Raw genomic sequence first — 23,501 nt, forward strand, 5'->3', positions numbered from 1 at the left:
TAAACTATCAAAAAGTAGAATTAAAAAGCTTTGACAGGCTTAAAAAAGAGGAGTAAATTTACGTCCAAAAACTCAGAAATGCAGAGATGAATCTCAGAAATTTTCAGGAATAAAACTATAATTTTCTGCGTTTCAAAAGTTTAAAATTTTGAGAAATTTCTGGGGGGTTTTCTAGAAAATTTCTGGCAGAAAATTTCTCCTCCTTTTTGTTTTCCACCTACCATGGCCCTAGTACTCCGTTGTATGAATCACCCAGCTAATGGGATTTTCGATTTTATCACCATTGCTTCTCGGGAAACTGATCAACTAAAGCGCGTTAATGTTCCTCCTCTGGGCTGTGAAGGTGAGGAAGTGACTGATAAGAGCTTACAAGCTTACATGTGTCTTTTTCCAGTCAAAAGTTATTTTAATTGCGATAATAGAGGAACCTCATATGATCTGTTTGAGGAAATAAAGAGACAAACTTCTCTGTTCACAGTTTTGCTTGAAGCCAACTTCCCACACTGTCCTTTGTTTCACATTTTAAATTCTTTGCATCATCCAGACTGAATCATGTTTCACAGCTGCTTTCCTTAAAGTGCAGACTACAGGAATGCCACGCTAATGCATTTTAGGCAAGAATTATTTGATTATTAGCAACCTTTAATGCATTTCTAATACTGTATTTAAAATGATTAAGTGGTTAAATACAAAATCAGCAGAACGTGGCAATGTTTTTATCCAATTAATCATCAGAATAATCAATAGAATATTTGATTACGGAAATCGTCTTTAGCTGCAGCTATGGACTTTTGCATGATGTTCTTAATGTATCTAAATGTCAGCATTATAAACATTGAGATTGTAAATTACCTTCATAAACTGGATCTCCCCTTGAATTTGACTCCAATCTGAGGGAAACTAAAAAATAACTCAAGAACTCAAAATAGGAACATTTGCTTATGATATCATTATGTTAAGAGCTTATTTTATTTAAATAATCCTTCAATAGTGATTTAAAAAGTACCAGATTATTTCACTCATAAAAAGACATTTTTCCATGTTAGAAGTGAAATAGTCTCCCAGTGGAACTGGTACTTTTTAAATCTAAGTTAAAGGATTATTTACCTAAAACAAACTCCTACACCTTCCTGAAAAGTTAGTTTTCTCTCATTTCTAGTGCACTAAGATATTTACACAAGAAACTAGAGTAAAACTACTGGGTAAGGTTTTGTGTTTTTGCAGTTTTATTATGTAAATATAAGTTATAAAAAGAACAGAAATCTGACATAAAATGGTTTATGGTTTGATATCTTCCACCACACACTCGTAAAGTATTGCTTTATTTTTAATTTTTCAAACAATTCATTTTAAACACTAAGAACTGGTCAGTACTAAAATTTATTTTATAACACACCTGTAGGCCTGTTATAATAACACATTTTGTTGGACGATAAATTGCCCAAAAAGTTATTGCGATAAACGACAGTATTGTTCTTCTTTGAGACCATTTTCAAGTAATGGCATAATAATTGAAGAACACATTCTCAAAGATCAATAAATTTTAATGAACATTTAACACTGGAACTGGAAGACATTTTAAATATCCAAAATAAATAAACAAAACAACAGAAACAGAAATAACAAATACAATAAATTATGATGTCTCTGTAAACAAAATTGTCCTTCAAAAAAAGGGCTAGTTGAGACCAAAGCACAAACTTTTACTACTCAGTTTTTTGCAGCAAAATAAAAGCAATAAATGGAAATGATTTAGATTGTTTCAATTTATCACATGATTAATTGATTTATTGCTCACATACCTACCACATGCAATACTCTACTGTAACAATCTTTTTAGTTACGGTAGATTGTTTTCTAAATCTTTCTGACCTCTTTTAAACATTTCCTGGATAATTTGCTGCATGTCTTTAGATGTTCCTTACCGTACACCTTGGCAGCAACGACCAGCGCATCACGGAGGTTCCCGTCATGCCAGAGATGCTGTGCAGAGACGTTGTGGAGCTCTGTAAGGAGCCTGGTGAGGCCGACTGCTACCTGGCTGAGACCTGGAGAGGCTCAGGTGAGTTTTACATAAATACTGACCACAGCTTTTCATGATTACTACTCCGTCATAACTAAAAACCAAAGTTATTATCTTTGGACCTAAAGAGGAACGATCTAGAGTCAAAGCACAGCTTCAGTTATTACAACTGGAAACTAGTGATCAGGTCTGAAATCTGGGTGTAGTGATGGACCTGAACCTTCAGAGCCACATAAAGACAGTTACAAAGTCGGCCTTCTATCACCTGAAGAACATTTCCAGGATAAGAGGAATAATGTCCCAGATCTAGAGAAAGTCATTCATGTGTTTTTCTTTAGTCGCATTGATTACTGCAGCAGCGTCTTCTGACTAAAACAAAATCTGATCCTGATCGCTGCTGCTGGCGTTTTGACTAAAACCAGGAAGATGGAGCACATCACCCCAGTTCTAAAGTCCTAATGGCTCCCTGTAGCTCAGAGAACAGACTTAAAAATACTGCAGAAAATTTATAAATCACTGAACAGCTTAACACCATAATACATCAAAGATCTGCTGTTGCATAAATGAGCTACATGTCTGCAGCTTATGTCTTAATTTGTCATTTTGTAAATATCTTTGTCCTTTTTTACCATTATTTTCAGGAGGACATGATTTAATATTTTTGTTTGATTATGTTATTTAATCACATATCTGTCAAGCAATAACTTAGTTCTGGATTAATCTTTTTCCTTTTTCACTTTTACTTGAGTATTTTGTCTTTGCATGACTACTTTTCAATTTTACATGAGTAAAAAATAATTTTGAATTAATATTTCTCTTTCTTGAGTTTCTGTCACTCCACCCACCTCTCTGTATTCGATAAGATAAATAGATTTTTTTTAAAAGAGCAGTTATATTTTTATAGCTGCATGTTAAAGTCTCTGCGTTGTTTTCTAACCTTTCAGAGCGTGTGGTTGAAGAAGACGAGCCGATGTTGGAGGTGCTGCAGCGATGGGGCCACCAGAGAGGGGAGGTGCGCTACATCCTGCGATACCCAAGAGCCTCTGGACACGAAACAGGTTGGATATACCTTATTATCACCAGAGACTATTAAATAATCTTACTTTTATCTTCCAGATTTATTCATCAAAGAAGGGATGAAAGGGGAGCTATTATGCAAAGTTTAATTTTTGCACGTTTTTGTTCTTCCATTGCTTCTAACACAGCCCAGGTGCTTAGAAAAGTGTTTTAAGTTTATATTTTTTGGTGTTTGGAAAATAAGCTGTTTCAAAACCCTTTCAAAACAATGGATAGGCACTGCACTGTTACCTAGCAACCCCAGCCAAGCTCAACCCGTTACCTAGCAACCCAAGTGGAGTTCCAGCACATTTGATCAGTTGGTTTTACTATTGTATGTGCCGTACAATGGCTGCTGGAAAAAACAAGCGTTTTTTTGTGGACTTACCGTTGAGAAACCACTTGCTGCATTCTTGTTGGCTGTACAGGAAGGCCAACTTCTGCTTTTCAAACATCTGAGTGTAAACGTTGAATTTGAGGGCGTGGCCCGCAGCTGATTATTCAGATTTAAAGTGACAAAAATTGAGCTGACTAAAATCTCATTATCTAAGAAAGATTTGGTGCAAAAAATGTAATGAAGATATTTTGAATAGTCCATATACTGATCTGAATTTGTTCAAAAGAAAATATGTTTACAGAGAACCATCAGATCAATCAGACAGGATCTGGATGAAACCTTAATCCAGTGTGCCTGTATCTAGCAGCATGTAGTGCAAATCTGCAGGAGGGTCTGCAGCTCCCAAAGAACAGATTCAGCATGTATTTCCAGCAGCTCAGGCAGTAATCAGCTTAGAGCTGAAGGAATTAAGTGGGCTGCTCCATCTGTGTTTTTTGTTCACTGTATTTTTAAGTATTGATCTGCTTTAACTTTAGCGTGTCTCATGAATGGTTGTTAACGTATGATTGATTTGTTGTGTGTATTTTGTACGTAACACTGTAGCAAGTCTGAAAAGATACATCTGTTTTTGTGTTCAGCTGGATGCAGAGCTGCAGATCAAACTACTTTGGAAAGACTCAGAGAGAATGGGGTGAGATCTTTATTTATTCAGAAACATTGATATCACACTGCATCATAATTTCTATTAACGCACCCAGAGGTTGTGTAATTTGGCATAATGACTGCTGGATAGAGAGAAAAACAATATGATGACGTGACTACAAACTCGGACTGAGCTTTCTGTTGCAGTTCTCAGTTATTCCTCTGGATATGTCGCTGAGCGAGCTGCAGGATCTGGCAACAAGACAGCAGCAGCAGATTGATGCCCAGCAGCAGCTTTTGGCCTTCAAGGTACAGCACACCAAGCGCTCTGCAGCATGTATACGACTACTATTAATAGTTTTACCAAAAGAACCCGTTGTTCTTCAGCCCAGTTTCAGCCTGACATTGAACTGAACCCATAATATACATTTGAAATTGGCTGATTTAATGTTCGAAGACCTTCATGTCACTCATCAGTGTTTAGGCCGTTCTCCAACCTCAGCGATGGAGAACACATCTATTGTTCATACAGAATATTGTGAGTTCAGATTATTCACACATGTAGTTCTTATGGGAAAGCAGCTGTCTGCCCGTTTATTATTGTTGTTAGCAGGAGTCTCACTGAATGGAAATTATTTTATTTCAAAATATGATTAATTAATTACACATCACGTGTGTAATGAGACACTGTTGCTTTATAATAACAATACCAGAGAGCATTCAGATTTGTTTTCATATATTGTATTTTCCGGCTCTTTAGCAGGAAGTGTGTCCTGTAAACTGAGGGTGTTTTGTTTTGCATGGCGCATTGCTGCCATCTGTTGAACTTTTAGGGAACTTGAACTTATGTTATTTAATCAGTACGGTTGTTTGCTAGCGGTAGAGCAGATGAACACATTTTATGAATGTCGAATTCTTCGAAGCAATGCCTGTAAGTAGAATACCTGTAAGAGGAATTCAAATGTTAATACTTTCCCTCAATGGAATATATACTAGTCAGTCCCAGTGACTGTTTCACTAACGGTTTTTGCCCATGTGCTTTCTGGGTAAAAATCAGTCGAGAAATGCCCCCCGCCCCCTTTTTTCCTGTGGCCCCCACAGGAAAAAGTTTGGGGACCACTGCTTTATATCATCTGCTGTTTTCAGGATCATCTTATGCTTTCAGAAGCGGTGATACAGGAGAACACATAACTTAGTTTTGATCCCAGGTTTAAGGTGTTAAGTGGTAATGGTGGTTGCTGAGTAACTTTTATCTTGTATCTCTAAGCACCCTAATTTAATATAAATGTTTTTGGAAGTGTAAATGCTATAACAAATCAGTCAACTTTTGCTTTTCATGTTAAAAACAATATTAAACTATAATAGCGTCGTGTGCCTGTAAATTGACTGATGAAGGGCTTTCGCTGGATGTTGCAGGAGCAGCAGCTGTGTTACCTGAAGCTGCAGGAGCAGCATCAGGAGGTATCTGGGCAAGACCGACTGCTTCAGCTGCAAGAAAACATACGCAACCAGGAGGCCAGACTGCTACGGGTCCGGGCTCTCAGGGGCCAAGTGGAGCAGAAACGAAACATAAACTCCAAATTAGGTCAGAGGCTTTCCTTCTTGTACCAACTCTGTGAAACATTTCAGCATTAAAACTGTTTTTAAATAGCCATTTTTTCACCGCTGACAATTGACCTGTGAGGAAAATATGTCAGATTGTTTGATTATTGAGAAAGAGGGCACTAAAGTTTAGGGTGATGGCAAGGAGACCTTCCAACTGGAACCTTTCCACATATAGCAACTCTTAAAGGAAATAACTTGCTGTGTGCAGTGACATTGTGTGTTGGGGATGTTTACTTTCTGTTTGTGCCAGTGGAGGAGATTGAGCAGATGACCAGCCTGTTTCAGCGGAAGCACAACGAGTTGGAAGTGGCTGCAGCCAAGGTGGAGGAGCTGAGCGGCCAGCTGGAGGCAATAAGAAATGCTCGTTTTGAGCCTCCTTTTCCTTTTCATCCTCACAACTCTTCTTCCGAGCTAAAGGACTTATATAAAGACTTGCAGGTGAAACTTTAGTCATTAAAGTTTATTGAGTGTGCCTAATAATTTAATTATAACAAGCTGGTTAATAGTAACACGTAAATGTTTTGTAGCCAAGGTTTAAACCAGTTATACCAATTGTTCAATTGTCTGGTGAATAAGACTGTAGTACCTGTGAATTAAAAAAAGCAGCAGAATTACTGCTCAAGATGGTAACACCTTGAAAACTAAGATTTTCCCCAAGTCACCAAGCAGAAACTCGTCACCTTGTTGATGTTTTAACTTCCTCCTCCTTTCCAGCTGAGGAACCAGCTGAACCAGGAACAAAGTGCTAGGCTGCAGCAGCAGAAAGACAGGCTGAAAAAGAACAACATGGAAGTCGTTGCAATGGACCAACGTCTTGGTGAGCTTCAAGAGAGACTCTGGAAGAAAAAGGCTGCCCTGCAGCAGAAAGAGAACCTGCCAGTAAGTTTAAATAATACATGTATCACAATATCTATTTATCACGAGGAGATGAGCAACAAAACAGAGAAAGTCCATTACTTTTTGTTGTATTTGTGCATCTTTTTGAATTCTGCCATCATTTGTCAGGTGGCCTTAAACAGCGTCAACCCTCAACATGAGCCAGGCTCCAGAGTAGCAGCAGTGGGGCCATACATCCAGTCCGCCTCTAGGTCAAACTCCCAGCCTTCTGCTGTGCTTCCTTGCCAGGAAACGATGGTGAAGTCGGCATATCCAGATGGCACTGCCACCTTACCAATGCGTGCCTCATCCCGAAAGCCACCAGCTATACCAGCCAAACCAAGCATTAGTAAGCACAGTGATCTGTTCCTTTTCGGTTTAGACATTTTAAAGATGATTATTGACTCTGAAAGGTGAAAGGTTTCAACACAGAAATACGTAACTGTAGCAACTTTTGTCCAGAAAACCAGGTTGCCTCCACTTGCCGCCCTCATATGTCAAATTTCTGCTATGAAATCTATGGTCAGTTAGTTTTGGTAAAGGGTTTGTTTCTCTCTGTATTTTTAGTATTCTGAAGTTAATCTGAAGTTTACAGTCAAGTATGACACATTGCTTGTTAGGAAAGCTAACAACCATTGGTCTACAGAGGCAAAAGATGCAGTTGGTCTACAGTATTTAACAAAACCACTGAATTAAGGGACCAAAGAGATGCAGTTTATTATGTTGAGGATACAAGTATTTTAATGTAAAGCATCTTTTGTAGGTGTGGAGACCCTAAAAGACAACACTTGCATTCCTTCCCCTGGTGCTTCACGACTTGGTCACACCGCACAGACGCAGCTAAAGGATAACCAGGTCTTACTAGACTTCTGCTTAATTTCTATTGTTTTCAGCTGCATGACTTTAATGGTTCTGTTTGTGTTTTATTTTTGCTTTCAGTCCAAGTCAACGGTGCCACCAGCAGTTCCCACCAAACCGAAATTATTTCCTTTCTCTGGTCCATCAACCTTTTCCAAGCCTGCCTTTTGGACAGGGACCTTTCCTGGGAAAAAGAAACTTAAGGATCCAGGGGTCATGTCTACCCACACCAACACCCTCCCTCTGCACAGCAATAAGGAAAGTCCTCCTGCAGCTGCAGTGCGACCCTACACACCAAACCCCACGGATGTGCCTCCACCTGTGTTTCAGAAACCCCAAACTCTGGCAGCTTCATCAATCTATTCGATGTACACCCAGCAGGCCACCCCTGGTAAAGCCTACCAAGCAGAAGGCCAGGGCACACTGTCCCGCAGCAAACCGCGAGGTGATACCGATCCAGCTTCAGTTACCTTTCTTTTTTGTTTGGGAATGTAATTTCATATTTGACTGGTGTATGAATACTTTTTGGGCTAACTGTACTCTCAAAATTAAGTTGAGTTGGATTGTGTTATCCGAAATGAAGGAAAAGCTGTTGGACGTATAGACTTTGTTTTAAAATGTACTGATTATTTTTGTGTACTCTTTATCACCGTCTCTTCCTGTGCAGTGTACGGAAAACCAGTCCTTCCAGCTGGCAAGAGGCCGCAAACAGTCAGCTCAGACAGCACTTCCTTGAGATCTGGGATCTGTGAGTTTGGGACTGATACCATTTCATCTGCTATCAATGATGACAAAGGTGCAGATGCTGATACCGCAGAATGCGCGATTCCTCGTCCACTCAGTCCCTCCAAGCTCCTCCCGTTCGCGTCCAACCCTCACAGGAACTCTGATGCCGACTTGGAGGGCCTCCGCCGCCGACTGCACAACGCCCCCCGGCCTCTGAAAAAACGCAGTTCAGTCGTAGAGTCTGAAGGCCCGGCTGGATTTAATATTGAGAAGCTTCTGTACCAGCAGACAACTCTGGCTGCCATGGAAACCATTCCTATGAAGAACATCAGTCCACCAGAGGAAAATGTTCAGTCCACAGTTCCTGACGACAGGACCATCAAGAAAGATGTCAGTTCCAGGGTGAAAGAGAAAAGTTTAGCTGTTGTGATGTCAGCTGGACACAACAGTGACAGTTTGACAACACCTTCCCTGGTCCCAGATCCTGATCCTTTCTTTGTATCCTCACAGGAAGATAAGGATGAAGAACTTTCTTCCACTGCACCTCAACAGGAGCACTTTCCAGAGGAGATGTTTACTTGGCCACCTCCGCCTTATCCCAGCTGTGAGGAGGAAGAACAGGCAGATGATACACTCAGCTTTCAGCAACCGATACTACAAGACACAGTCCCACATGTGAGTAACAGTTTTACCAGTTAAGGTACTACTGCTGTTGTAAAAATACAGCAGGAAAATGTTCTTTCCCTTTCAAGCAGTGACTCTCAAGGGGTGCGTTCACACTGCAGCCTGAAGTGACCCAATTCCGATTTTTTTGCCGGGGCCGTTCACACTGCCAGTAAATGCGACCTGTATGCGTTCTGCAGTCTGAACGGGCAAACGACCTGAAAGTGTCCCGCATTTGCAGTAGAGGGCGCCATAGCGTCAGCGTTCTCAGTGTTCTGCCAACCGCCATAAAAAGAAGAAGAAGTACAGCGTTTGCGGGAGTAAACATGGAGGCTAACGGTGGAGCTTAGCTTACTTATTTGAAGTAGTTGTCCGACCGGAACAACATATTAACAACTTAATCCTCATGTAGTCCGTCATGTTTGTTATTTTTCTTCCCATTTGCATGCATCAGGACGCAGAATAGTGAGATTTGTTGAGAATCTGTGACGTTCAGTTCGGATGAATGCGACCTGGACGTTAGGTCGCATTTGAATCGGATACGTATCGGATATGGGTCACATTTGAAAAAGAATCCGACCTGTGCTGTTCACACTGCCATGAAAAGATCGGATACAGGTCGCATTACGTCAAAAAAATCGGAATTGGGTCACTTCAGGCTGCAGTGTGAACCCACCCAAGGTGTCCAAAACCCTTTTCAAATGGGCAGTTTGTATGATGAATGAAGACTTAATAAACTATTTCAATCCTCACCCAGACACACCCATCCATCACCTACACTCCCTTATTGGCGAGGAGCACCCTGGACAGGTCTGCTGTCCATCACAGGGCAAAACAGAGACACACAGGACAAACAAACATGCACACTCATACCTAAGATCAACTTAGAGTAATCAGTTATATTAACAGTTGTGCTTTTGGACTGTGGGAGGAAGCTGGACTAAACATAGAGAACCCATGCATGCACAAGAATAACATTCAAAACCTTCCCAGTCTGGGATTAGAGCTTCGGACCTTCAGTGCTACCAACTGCACTGCATTAAGGTCTTTGTCCCCAGTTTAAAAACCGTAATCTGGTCTTCTCTGTTTCTTTTGGAGCAGTGGTTTCTTCCTCTCCGAGTGACCTTTCAGCCAATGATGGTAGAGGAACAATTTCACCAAAGTAGATAAAACCTTAGCCTATATTGGACCCAAAAAAATAGCACAACTAACTGTTCACTAAACAAAATATACAGATTCTGGTAATAGATGTTCTGCTCTGTCTTTCAGAGTAAACAGTCAATCTTGCGTAAACCTGGCTCTGACTGCGTGGAGCACAGGACGCGAGTCCAGTTCAGCCCTCTGGCCCTGCTGCTGGATTCCTCTCTGGAGGGTGAATTTGACCTTGTCCAGAGAGTCATCTATGATGTAAGTTACGGTTCTGGCTGATGCTCCCTTGCAAGGCTAGAGCTTTTAGAATAGATATTCAGGCAGAATGCTGTAGAATTATGTGAATGTGGGTGAAGAATGGGATGGATGAATGGATCTTTCACGTTGCTGATATCGCAGGTGGATGATGCCAGCATGCCTAACGATGAGGGAATCACAGCGTTGCACAATGCTGTCTGTGCCGGCCACACTGACATAGTGAAGTTTTTGGTTCAATTTGGTGTCAACGTCAATGCTGCTGATAGTGATGGCTGGTGAGTCTGATCTTCAGTGAGCTCCTCTGATAAGCTTCACCATCATGATCATGAGCACAGTTGACGAGAGTCTGTTTCCCTTTTAGGACGCCCCTGCACTGTGCTGCCTCTTGCAACAATGTTCAGGTTTGCAAGTTCCTGGTGGAATCTGGGGCAGCTGTGTTTTCAGCTACATACAGTGACATGCAGACTGCAGCTGACAAGTGTGAGGAAATGGAGGAGGGCTATGCACAGTGCTCCCAGTTCCTTTATGGTGAGATATTTGGTAATGTATCTTGCCAAACATGCATTAAACATACGCCACTCACAGAAAGTTTAGGACATTATGCTTTCGAGTTAAATTTCAATCCTAAAATGCACTACGAACATTTACAGGTGAACTTAATGTGACATTCTCTGACCCTTTGAATGTACATGTCCAGCTGTTCAGTGTTTCAGTACGTTTTTGCACAACTTGCTGTTCTCTAACAAGGAGCTTAACGGCAACATTCACAACTGGCACAATCAGAGTCGGTGTTTAAACAGTCCTCTTATCATGCTCTGCACACATTTCGACATCATTAGACCAAGATGAGACTAACGACTAATCAACAGCACTGCAAACAGGATGTCCTCAGACAAGTGAGGAAAGCTGCCCAGCAAGGTGTCTGCTGTAAAACATTAAGTTCAGCTTTGAACAAAAGCAAGCAAAGAACAAGCAGTAATATTAGGGAATTGCTGATACAGTAAATAAATTATTTCGTCTAATCAGGTTTCCTGTCTGCCGCTGTAGGTGTTCAGGAGAAGATGGGCGTGATGAACCGTGGGGTGGTGTATGCTCTGTGGAGCTATAAGCCTGAAAATAAGGATGAGCTGTGCTTTAGCGAAGGAGACTGCCTGACGGTGCTGAAACAGGAAGGGGAGGTCGAGACAGAATGGTGGTGGGCTCGATGTGGCGACCATGAAGGATACATTCCCCGCAACCTTCTTGGGGTAAGATGAACTGCGGCTTACACCCCACTCCACTTTCTTAGGTGTATACATGTGATTATTGGTATTGATGATCGGCCCTCATGGGTTATCGGTATTGTAATCGGCAGGAAAAAACCTGATGGGTGCATCCCTAATAAATACTCATTCCTCTCTCAACATTGTGATGCTTTCTAACCTTTTCCAGGTCTTATTTTTAAAAAGGCTCTCTAATGAAATTCAAATAGTTATTGTTATTGGTTTAAGTTTGGAATCTTAATCTTTTAATGAGAAACTTTTTCTCTTTTTCTCCCAGCTCTATCCGAGGATCAAGCCACGGCAGAGGAGCCTAGCTTAGCAATGATTTAGTTCCATATGAGGGAATCCAAATGAGAAGAAACAGCAGCACAATTACAGATAATTTCTCTTGATCTACTGCCACCAGCTCAAAGAACTGCTCCAGAGAAAGAAGAAACAATAGTTTATCAGTTTCCACTGTTAAAATGGACTACAGTGGTTCCAAACAGAGCTGCCAACAAAGACAGAAAACCACATAAAAAACAAGATTTAAATTATTTTGGGGTTCTTCCACATTTATAGAAAGTTGATTAATATATATATTTAGAAACAAGTGGGGGAGGGGAAGGGAAGTTTTGCAGTTTGTTCTATAATAATAGCTAGTTATTGCTTTTGATTTTTCTTTAAAATGGTTTGAACGTTGTTTTTTTATTATTAAAGCCATTTCATTCATCCGCATGGTCCTGTTTTACTGCAGATTAGGTGATTTTACCACAGATATAAGAATTAGCATGAATATAAAAATTAATAAAAACACACATTGCTAGGATGTTAAAAGTAAGATACGTCACACATTCTCAGCTTTCAACTTAAACTCTTTATTTAAGAGCTTGAGGAACGATAAGGAAAAGCAAACTTTAAACCTCCGTTTTCAGCTTCTACACTCTGCAGAATCAGCCTTGCCAAGTCTGCGGCACACATGTGCCCTCCGAATACAGAGCAGAGTCAGCAGCGACTGCATTTCAACAGTGACAAGAACCATGGACTACATTCAAGATTAGATTAACAATTGCACAAATCCTCAAAAAAACAAAACAAAAAAAGGTTAGAAGTTAAAGTCACCACATACAGGTGTGGAGCACCTGCCCATCACCGAGCATGCAGGTTAGCCTTAACTGGGCGTAGTTGCAGTGTGCATTTAATTCACATAATTACAAACCAACCACACACGTCTTTCACTGCAGCTCATTTGAAAAAGGAGGTCGGATCCAGCTGGTACAAATTGAATTTAATGTGCGCTCGCTTGAACAGATTCACCAACAACCTTCAAAATACAAAAACGTCTTTGAGATGATTGATGCAAATATAGTTTGTGTTTTTTTTAATGCACGTTTTAGAGAAGTTTTAAAACAGATTTAACTGTTTCTGCATTATGGACGAGTAACAGAACAGGAAACGTGGATAAATATTCCCTATGGATCCATTCCAACACAATGGAAGACAATGAGGGAAAAAAGGAGATAAAAGGATTTTTAAATGTTCATTTGTATAAGTACTAAAATATATTTATTCTGAATACAGACTTCAAAGCAATAGTAATTTAATGTGTCGTATTTGTTGGAGTTTCAGTACTTCCTCCTGTCATTGGTACGTGGAAACATTTTCCTGAACAGGTTTTATGTTTGACATCATTATCTTCACTCTTTTGTTTTAAATTAAAACAGGAATTTTTAAAAAAAATCTACCACAACTGAACCATGTTGAGTCAAATGGTTGTAGCTTCCAATTCAGTCACAATTGTACCTTATAGCTTTCAACATCAGATTTGATTTTAAAATCCTAATAAAGTTGGTCTGTGTAGCAGAAACTGAGACGAATAAAAAAAAATTTATAATAGTTTTTCTGATGTTTTTGCGTTTTAGTTTCACTAAAATATATCAGATCAAACACATTTTAGTATCAGATAACTTGAGTAAAAGCAAAATAGTTTTATAAGAAATATTTAATGTATTAAACAGCCATCCAAATTAAGAATGAAAATTCAACGAGTTCAATTTAATTTGAATCAAGAAATCACTTAAGTAGAACCTGTCTGACAGCATGAAGTAGGCAAACACTTCTTCTTCCAACAGGAGAAGAAAAAGACTCATGAGAGCTAAGAGCTGAAACTACTGCAAGAAGAAAGAGGCCAGATGTGAGCCACATCTGGATGAAGAGACTCGCTTTTCATCACTGGATGGAGGAGAAAAAGTGGGACTTTTTGGAAAGAGTGCACCTCATCCATCCATCCATCCATCATAAAGTCAGCAGCCTAGCCTGTCTCTCTCTCGTTGAGATTACGTTGGGGAATCCCAACATAATCCCAGTCCAGCCGATAAACTTGGTGTCTCCATCGTGTCTTCATATGGCTCCTTTTGACAAAGAGAAGCGGCGGCTCTACTCTGAGTCTATCCCAGATGACCGAGCTTCTCACCCTTTCTCTAACGAAGAGCCCAGTCACCCTGCAGAGGAAACTCATTTCAGCTGCTTATATCCGTGACCTGGCTCTTTCGGTCTCTCCCCAGAGCTTGTGACTAGGTCAGGATAGGTACGTAGATCAACTGGTAAATCGAGAGCTTCACCTTTCGACACAGCGATCCGTTTATCAATCTCCGCTCCATCTTTCCCCCATCAGTGAACAAAACCCAGAGACATTGAGACTCCTCCACTTGGGGCAGAAAGCGCTCCACCCTTCTCTGGCTCAAGACCAAGGTCTGGCAAAAGACGGCCAATCTTGAGGCTGGCGTGGGTTTTGGTGGTCCAGCTTGTTGTTGACTCGTCATCTGGGCAGAACAACAACTATTGTGTGATTGGTCAGAAATTTAAAGTGGATGTGTTAAAACAACAATGTTTGCTGCAGTGAGATGAACTTATCAGGACTTCAGCACTTGAGCTTCTTGTGCACTTTGTTCTTGCAACCTTGAGTAAGAAACCACATTTTTTAGCTTTGTGAAGTATGGACTGTGGATTAATATGCATGTCTGGGGCAGGAGCATAAAGCCAGCTTTTGTTGGTCCAGTGAAATCGTCTCTAATAATCCTGCAGATTCTGGTCATGGTTCAGATTCTGGTCTTGGGGAAGCAGACGTGTTACATGACCGATGCCCTTGGTGACTCCCTCCCTGAAGAGCAGCTTAGCGCTCAGTCGCAAATACTCGGGGTGCTTGATGAAGCGAAAGCGAACAACGGCCCTCTCTCCCGTTCGAAGCTCGTCCTAAAACCAGAAGAGAAGGATTTAACAGTCTGTTTCCAAATGCAACACAAATAAGAAAACCCACCAACCTTTCCATGAAGGCACTCCACCGTAGCCGTCTGCCGGACGTTACCGACATGGACGGTGACCTGAGAACCCCGCCGGAAAGTCTTTGCGTGGAAGAGCAGAACAATGGCAGCTTCGAACTGGCAGCAGATGGTCGGGTTCATCTTGGGGCTGACCATCACCATGCCCTGCAATACGCACGAAGTGGAAGAGTCTTCAACCATTTCAAAATAAGAGCATGCATATAAACGTCTTAGTATATGAAGAATTCTTAACAGTTGGGTAGGAATGAGTTACATTTACTCAGTAACGTTCACTTATGTAACCTTTTTGAAAAAAAATTACTTTTTAGAGCATTTTCACTAGGCTTTACTTTTTACTTTTACTTGAGTAATTTTACTATGAAGTATTTCTTCTCTTACTTGAGTAAAATTTCTGGATTTTTCTACCCACTGAATAAAAACCAAACAGGTTTTAACCAAAACTTCACCAGACACACACCTGCAGCTTTTGTTAAAGTTTCATAATTTTTCCCATTAAAAGAATCTGATCTGGATTTTATTTCGGCCTGATTTTATTTTTTGTTACTAATATGAATTATTGTCCTTAAAATACCAGCATTTCCACTTAACTTATATTCTGGTCCATCTGATTATGCAATTTTTAAATATTAAATGATTGATCATCTGATCAGTTACTTTGCACTTGAGTAGACTTTTACCAAATACTTTATTACTCTTACTTGTGTCATTTTAATTGAGTAAAATTTTTGTGAACTCTACCAAAACTTCTATAATGTCAAATTTTTTTCAACTGAAAGTGTAGAAATATTAAAGCTATGTGCGCTAAATGTTTTCAAAATGATCAAAAACGCTATAGAGCTAAATTTGCTCCTCTATTAGCAGAAGTTATCAGTGAACACAGACCAGTTAGCCTGAATTTCTGTCCTAATTATTAACCCAACATTAGATGACCTCTGACCTTGCGCAAAAGTGAGCGGTCAAAGTTTCCCAGAGCCAGAGTGGCTGCCTGCCCAGCCTTCAGCACCCTGCAGGCCGAGCGGTTCCTCTGGATGCTGCCCACTTTCAGGCGCAGGAAACGACCCTCTTCGGTGGGTCCAACAACGAGTCGCTCGCCCTCCCGGCAAACTCCACTGGCAGAAAAAACCAGAGAAAAAATAAAGATGGTGTTAAGGTTTTATTTTCAAACTTTTTGGGATAAATTAAATTAAACTGAATCTAAACAGACAAAAACAAGGTCAGCTGACAATCAGCATTGCTAATCTATTCGTTAGCAACAAAATGGCTAACTAGAAGATTTAACCTTTAATTAGATCATGTCATCTTACCTGTACAGAGTTCCTCCAACAACAGTCCCAACATCAGGGACTGAGTAGATCTCATCCACCTGCAAACACATGAGGATCTGTAGCCTAAAAAACAACTTTTAACATGGATGATTTCATTCATTAAGAGAAAAAACCTATCCAACCCAACCTTTTAACATTTTCGACAGGACGATCTGTATTCTTTGTCTGAAATCCTGTGTAAGGTTTATTTATTCTAGTTTTTGGAGCTATACTTCTACATGGGACGAGAGCTGGGCAATAAATCAATTTGATCAGTTAATCAAATTTTGGGTTTTTGAAGATTTCATTTTTGGAAATTTGTCTTTTTATCTTTTGTCACCGAAGCACTCCTTGGGTTTCTTGTTTGACAAGCATGTTTTACAGTTTCTATTAATTTGGATTTTGAATTCATATAAATTTTATGATCGGTTATTAGGACCAGGCTAAGATTTTTAATGTTTTTTTAATACAATTTTGTGAATAAAGTCATAATATCATGACTACCAGAATAAAGTCATAATATTCTGAGAACTAATTTATGCAAACAACTGTGTATATTTCAAAGAAAGAACTTCACTGGCTGGGTGATCACATTATTAATAACTTTTCACAAAAACAACTTTCTCTTATAATTTTTAAGGTATTCTTCCTGTCCATAATACTCTGTCGCACAACTCACCAAAGGGATGATTAAAGCCACTTTTTGAAAATATTTTCTGCCATTTGTGATTTCTATTTTTTGTAAAAGAAAGTGAGAAAAATAATCGATTAAAATCTTAAATCGGATCTGGTACAAGAAAACTAAGAGATTTTAGATTTTAAGAGATTTAGCCATATCGCCCAGTCCTAAAAGGGAAGGAAATGTAACCTGGTGTCCATGTTGTGTGTGTTTGTGGACCTGGAACTCTGTAAGCTGCTGCATCAGCTCCTCCTGTTCTTTGCTGTTGCTAAGCGGAGGAAGGATGTTCAGGAAAACCTTCAGGAGGTCGAGGCTTTCTCCAGACACGCTGGACAGGGTGAAGATGGGTGTGATGCTACACACACAAAAAGGCAGACAAACAAGAGTAACGATAAAATAATTTGTTTCAAGGGGCAACACAGAATAAACACATTTGAAAGTGAGTAATCTACAACGGGGCCTCAGGGTCATTGCAGATACAAAAAAGGAAGAGTAAATTTGCAAGAAAAAAACTCATAAATTTTGAGGTTAATCTCAGATTTTTTTTCTATAAAAAAAACAAAATATCTGAGTTTGAAAACTTTCAAATTTGTTAGAAAAAATGTCAAAATTTTTGATTAATTTCAGAAATTTTTAATTTAAAATGTAAAATTAATTCAAATTATTGAATTATTGAAATTAATTCAAAATTAATTTCAATAATTTTTCAGTTTCAAAAGTACATTTTTGTTTTGACTTTTGGAAATTTCCAAGTCCTTTTTGTAGAAAACTTCTGAGATCAAACAAAAATTTTGACATTTTTCCTATCAAATTTTAAATTAGTAAAATTCAGAAATATTGTTATTTTTGTACATAAAAATTCGGAGTTTATTCTCAACATTTCAGAGTCTGAAAAGTTGAACATTTACTAGAAAAAAACCCCTCTAATTTTGAGGTTAATTTAAGAAATTTTCTAAAAAATCTTGGAAATTAGATTTTTAAAAGTCCAAAAAAAATTGCTTTTGGAAATTTCCAAGTTTTTTTTTTATTTTTTAGATTATTCTCAAAGTTTATGTGTTTTTTGGGTTTTTTTTTGTGGAAATGTACTTTTTTTGTATCTACATTGCCCTAATATGTCGTAATCAAGCTTTAATGTCTGAGTCTATGAAAATATTTCTTTGCTGATCTGCTTCTATTTGCAATAAGTTTTACCCACCATGCAGACTGGGTGAACTGCTGCGCTGCAGTCACTGCGTCATCAGGATTCATCACCACCATGGGAATCTTGTTGCAGCCTGGCTGCTTCAGGACTCGCTCCAGCTGCCGGACAGTTCGCTCCACGGTGCCGCGGGAGCACAGATCCACTTTACTGACTACGATAAAAATCGGGACTTTCAGAGCCATGGCCAGACCCAAGTGCTCTCGAGTTGTACCAGCTGGACACAGAAGAGAGGAAACTCGCTGAGCGAGAAAACCACAAACAAGGAATAAATGCAACTGTAACAGAGCTAAGAATGCAATGTAGTGTTGTTTCATTTCCATTTTAATGTTTGAAGTTATTCTGCACCATATGTGTCGAACACACGGTGCTGTGTGGCATTATTAAGTATACTTCTGTTAATTTAGAGTGCTTATTATATTTCTGCTGGAATGTATGTTCATATGTAAATATTTTAAATTATAATGGTATTGTTTTTCTCAACTTTTATAGCTAATGAAATGTTTAGAGACATGTGAATCTGATTTAATTGTCCCAGTTTGCTTAACTGATTTTATTTCAGTTTGGCTAATTGATTTTATTTCAGTTAGCCAAGCTATCTCCTCTTTGTAAATATTGAAAAAAGGAAGAGTACATTTCCACTAAAAAAACTCTGAATTTACATAAATAAACTTGTAGATTTCTGACTTTGAAGAGGTGAAAATTTGCGAGAAAGAACTCAGAAATTTGGTAAAAAAAAAAAAAAGAAATTTAAATTATGAGTTTGAAAAGTCAAAATTTTCAACTTCTGAAACTCAGAAAATGTTCAGGAGTTTTTTCTTGCACATTTTCAAGTTCCAAAAAAATTTCCATTTTTTTTCTGGAAAATGTCTGAAATTTTGACAGAAATCTACTCCTTTTTTGCAATAAGCTGATGTTAACAGTTTGTGCCTTTGGCTGTACCATTACTTTGAAAAGGCTATTTTGTGACGTCATTTTTATGACAGCGTGTTTTCAAGTGAAGCCTAAAATAGTGCATTTTTGCCTATTACAGTAAATGTGGTCAAATCCATTTCGACTCCTGTCTCCTCTGTACGGATTGATAAAGAGTTGAAATCCGTTATTCACCTGACTGTCTGACTGTTTATCTCTCCAGGTGTGTTTGCAGCTCACCTATGCCGGTGTTGGCGCTCACTACAAGCATGGCAAAGTCAGGGCAGTAGCTGGTTAAACCGAAGACGGTGGTCTTCAGGTACTTGTGGTGACCTGCCAGGTCGATGAAGGTGATCATTTTGGATGAGCTCTCACAGATCTCCTCTGCTGTTCGAGACTCACTGTAGTTTACCACCTGAGCAGAATAGTGGGATCGTTAAGATCCAGGAAGTAGCAGCAGTTGTAGACATGTTGAAGTAGATACCTGCCCAGCATTGGAGCTTCCCAGTGTCAGTAAAATCAAGAGAACAGTCCTGTGATGCATATGGTATGTCACTTTTTCATCTTGTAGAGCACCATTTTTTACATATACAATATCTTAGAAAAATTTAAGGTACAAAAAATAGATTCCCATTTATTAACAACTTCTTTTGCATTTGACTTAGCTTTGGAGTAACTAGAACCACAAATATTGACCTACTTTTCCTGAAACACAAAGCGTTCAGCCCAAATAAGAAACAATCAACCCCAAAAAGTCAGAAAATGTGGGCCTGTGTTATGATAACACAACCGTGCAAAACCTTGTTTTATGTTTTGTATCTACAATGATTTAATATTTTTGGACACCACTTCACCACGGGAAGTGTACTGTCATTTTTAAAGAATCACCATTTTATTTCTAGTTTTAGGATTTAGAGATAAGCATCAAATTCAGCAGAAAGATGTTAAATCTTTTTCTTTTTTAGTCTCATTCTTCATCAGTGCAAATTCTGCAGGAATAAAACAAGAAACTGAAAAATCTGTGTGTTATTATATCAATTTTTTTAAATATTATCTGATTCTTTTTAAGTTTTAGCCAAAGTTGTAAAGAGCCCTTGAGTAATAGGAATACCTCTCCTTTGCTGTTAAAGCCCAAGATTTCAAAGCTGATGCTGGAGGTGCGTCCCGTCTGGATTTCATGCAGGTGTCTGAAAAGGTTTAGCCGAGCTCGACCTCTACCGTTATCCAACTCTCCCTGCGTCAGGACGCCCAGCAGGGTCGACTTCCCTGAGTCCACATTTCCCAGCACGGCCACACGCAGGTCCAGGAACTGAGGAATGAAAATACATTTGGCCCAGCCCTTGCAAGAAATACAGAATTATGACATGTTTACAGGCACAATGTTGCAGAAAACACACCTGCTGATCGTCAGGAACCTTTCGGACAAGAACCTCTGCAATTTTCCGGATATTTCTGTCCAGGCCATAGTCCACTTCCCTTTCTCGCAGAAGCGTTATATCAGCTCCGACCCTTCAACCAGACAAGCAAAACATAGTATTATTTTATCAATTATAACACACTGCTAGCATACATCATGAAATTATTGAAGTGTACATCTCTCAGTAGTGATGGCTCCAGAGGCCAAAATCTTTTAGAAATAAAATTGTTTATCCTAGAACTAAAAAACAAATCAAAGCATATTTCCTTATGGTAAATTAGCTCAAACAAGCAGATCTGTGTTTTGATTTTATCTGGTTCAGTTCTACAAGAAAAATATTTAAGTCTGGTATGTTAGAGCCAATACTGACCAAATTTATTTAGAAAGGTTTACCCCTTGATCACCATATTGGACCACAAAATCAACAGAAATCCACAAACCCGAAATCTGGGTGTAGTGTTGAACTCTGATCTGAACCTTCAGAGCAACATAAAGACAGTCACAAAGTCGGCCGTCTATCACCTGAAGAACATTTCCAGGATTAGAGGACTAATGTCCCAGTAAGATCTAGAGAAACTCATCCAGGCGTTTATCTTTAATCGCATTGATTCTTCACAGGTCTGCCTAAGAAATCATTCAGACAACTTCTAATTACTCAATGGCTTAACACCGAAATTCAGCTGGTCTGATTAAAACCAGGAAGATAGTGAACATAAAACCAGTTCTAATGTCCCTACACTGGCTCCATGTGGCTCAGAGAATAGACTTATATAAGCTTATAAATCACCTGTACAGAGTAACTAATATTTGTTCTCAACTTGGTAGTTGATGCTTTGGGGTTTTTATGATAAAACTCCAGCAGGCGAATGAAAGGAGGTCATGGGGTCACTTACTTCTCTGCCATTCTCTTTAGCGTCTTGAGCGAGCCTTTCATGTCGGCCTCCGTCAGACCCACCAGCAGGCCGTTGTCTTCTACTCCGATCTGGTACACGGCCTCACCGCGGCCCTCCTGCAGGCGCCACTTCAGCTGTGTGGCCAGATGCTCGAAGCGGTACTGAGTGGGGTTGACCAGCTTTAACTGGAAAAAAACGAGAAACAGATGCAAACCTGTGCAGCAGGTAAATGGAATCCAAAGAGATATACTTATATTTCACATTCTTTACTCTTTTTTGATGACTTTTAAAATTATTCTTCTACCTTATAATGGGTAAATATAAACTAAAAGATTATGTTAAATGTTTTCTGTTTAGCTGCTTATTGATTAAAACATTTTTAGGTAACCAAGGTGATTTAATGTGCACATTTTATGTGTGAAACTACATTTAATAAATGTTTTTACTTTTTTTCAGACTGTAAAATTGTTTTAAATAATCAAAAAAACTTTAGCTTCACTATTTGCTACCAATGCTGTTGTTGGGTGTTTAATGTAACATTATGGTGTAAAAGGGTCTTTATTATAATTGTTATGTATTTCTTGACTTTGGGACAAGACAGTTAACATAACTTTTGTGAGAAACAAGTGACTAAAATGAAAAAAACTGCTGTAATTATAAAATATGCCCTTTAAACATTCATCATTCACACAATAAGATGATTGGGACAGCGGCAACTACCACTTAAAGAATAATAATAAACTGTAATACTGATAGCTGCTCTGCTGCTTGAGCCGTTAAAAATGCCAAATTACTCCTAATCAAAACATTTAAACATAAAAACGTAATTACCTTGTATTCAATGTTTCCTTCTTCAGCCTGTAAACAAAAACAGAAAACACGTGGAAATACTAAACACTACACCAATAAAATGTAGAGTGCTTTAACACATCAGAGCTCAAAGTGGTTCCCAGTCGAGCAGGATCATATTTTATATTGTTTCAAAATGACAGTCTTGTGTGCATCTCCAGCTCAAATAACCCAGAGCACATGCAGGGAACCACAGAGAAGCTATATTATTAAAACTGAATTTCATTTAGAAACGTTTGCACAGGGAAGAACATGACCTAGGCGTGGACGAGGAATTGAATTGCACTTGAGTCACAAATTGAACGACTTTAGACAGACTTGACAAAAACTGTTCACACCCCTAAAATGGAAGCTGAGAGGCACAGGGTGTAAATATCACTTTTATACAGTCCACTGGAGAGAAGAACTTGATTTCAGCTGTGCATTAAGGTATGACAGCAAACGAAACATAAAAAAGAAACTTTCTCCTAGTAGTAAGAAAGGTCAGCCTTGTGACTTCACTTGGATCAGAGCCGTGAAAATACTAAAGCCATGAAGTAATTATGAACTAATGATGACAACATAACTGGAAAAATACCTGCTATAATATAGATTTTAAAGTGTAAACCTGCTTGACGAAAGGTGGAATGATGCTTTCTGAAGACAATAAAAGACAAATTGTGTGGCCGTTATTATTATTATTATTATTATTATTATTGAATTGTTGGTTTTATAGTTGATTCTTATAGGAGAGATTATGTTAAAGTTTGAGATGTTAGCCTGGGGCTTTCTCTCTAAACACGGAAGTATATAAACCTGAAGACATTGCGCCACCATGTTTGAGGGACTCTTATCATCTGTGCTGCAGTACGGACTATCTGCCTGCGTTAATCCCGGGCCAGAACCAGGTAGCTATACCTCCGGTGGTAAAATCGGTGGCGGTGTCCTGTTGTTCCTTTTTCTTTTATTCCTTCTCTTCCTGCTTTGTTTGCCTCGTCTGGCCCGCGACTTTTTGGATGATTTCTTCCCTTTGATATTTGACAGGGAGCCTGGTCCATCATGTCTGTTTCCGGGAGGAACCGCGGCAGTTTGGAGCAAATCAACCATGGCTGAGCTCAGGCAGTGATCGACCGACGGGAAACTACGGAGCTCACGGGTGATTCACGGCATTCCCCAGGACATTTCCTGCTGCATCCCACGACTTTGATGTGTGGAGACCTGCGGCAGGTCGGATGCTCTCTCCTCAGCACCAGCAGCGACGTTAAGCTACATTTTTACGTCGAACTTCCGCCTGAAAACCTTCAAACCGGAAGCGAATGTTGGATTGTTTTCAAAATAAAACTCAAGCAAAAACATGACAAAAATGATAAAGAACCAACAAATGTTTTTTAAATTTAGGCGTTTTTCAGGAAATAATCCCATTGAAATTCCACAACAAAATGAACGAAAGACTACCAGCAGAGCTAGTTCATTTCATCCATTTACAGTGAATTTG

General features: G+C 39.2%; 2 protein-coding genes across 3 annotated transcripts in view; one reads left to right on the forward strand and one right to left on the reverse strand.

Moving 5' to 3' along the window:
- LOC103470863 (apoptosis-stimulating of p53 protein 2-like) overlaps positions 1-12,166 on the forward strand; it is a 12,910-nt gene extending 744 nt beyond the window's left edge. The window contains exons 2-18 of one of the 2 annotated variants that reach the window (XM_008419550.2): positions 1,915-2,062; positions 2,968-3,081; positions 4,055-4,107; positions 4,266-4,367; positions 5,475-5,643; positions 5,914-6,101; positions 6,378-6,542; positions 6,669-6,888; positions 7,303-7,394; positions 7,479-7,842; positions 8,065-8,513; positions 8,634-8,798; positions 10,056-10,193; positions 10,335-10,468; positions 10,555-10,721; positions 11,241-11,440; positions 11,733-12,166. In XM_008419550.2, coding sequence (XP_008417772.1) covers positions 1,915-2,062; positions 2,968-3,081; positions 4,055-4,107; positions 4,266-4,367; positions 5,475-5,643; positions 5,914-6,101; positions 6,378-6,542; positions 6,669-6,888; positions 7,303-7,394; positions 7,479-7,842; positions 8,065-8,513; positions 8,634-8,798; positions 10,056-10,193; positions 10,335-10,468; positions 10,555-10,721; positions 11,241-11,440; positions 11,733-11,774 — 2,910 coding nt within the window. In that variant the 3' untranslated portion in view covers positions 11,775-12,166. Of the gene's footprint in view, positions 1-1,914; positions 2,063-2,967; positions 3,082-4,054; positions 4,108-4,265; positions 4,368-5,474; positions 5,644-5,913; positions 6,102-6,377; positions 6,543-6,668; positions 6,889-7,302; positions 7,395-7,478; positions 7,843-8,064; positions 8,799-10,055; positions 10,194-10,334; positions 10,469-10,554; positions 10,722-11,240; positions 11,441-11,732 lie in introns of both variants that reach the window. The other variant, XM_008419542.2, reaches the window with a different exon arrangement.
- Positions 12,167-12,703: 537 nt separating this feature from the next.
- Positions 12,704-23,274, reverse strand: gtpbp2b (GTP binding protein 2b). Its single transcript, XM_008419562.2, has 12 exons — positions 22,925-23,274; positions 22,010-22,036; positions 21,179-21,363; positions 20,266-20,377; positions 19,980-20,177; positions 19,109-19,283; positions 17,954-18,173; positions 16,978-17,113; positions 16,080-16,138; positions 15,713-15,884; positions 14,755-14,919; positions 12,704-14,686 (listed from the first exon to the last, which is right to left on the reverse strand). Exons 1-12 carry the CDS (start codon positions 23,111-23,113, stop codon positions 14,504-14,506), a joined length of 1,821 nt encoding a protein of 606 aa, XP_008417784.1. The 5' UTR covers positions 23,114-23,274; the 3' UTR covers positions 12,704-14,503.
- Between the last annotated feature and the right edge of the window lie 227 nt (positions 23,275-23,501).

This window comes from Poecilia reticulata, linkage group LG1 (genome assembly GCF_000633615.1).
Source record: "Poecilia reticulata strain Guanapo linkage group LG1, Guppy_female_1.0+MT, whole genome shotgun sequence".
NCBI classification, from domain to species: Eukaryota; Metazoa; Chordata; class Actinopteri; order Cyprinodontiformes; family Poeciliidae; genus Poecilia; species Poecilia reticulata.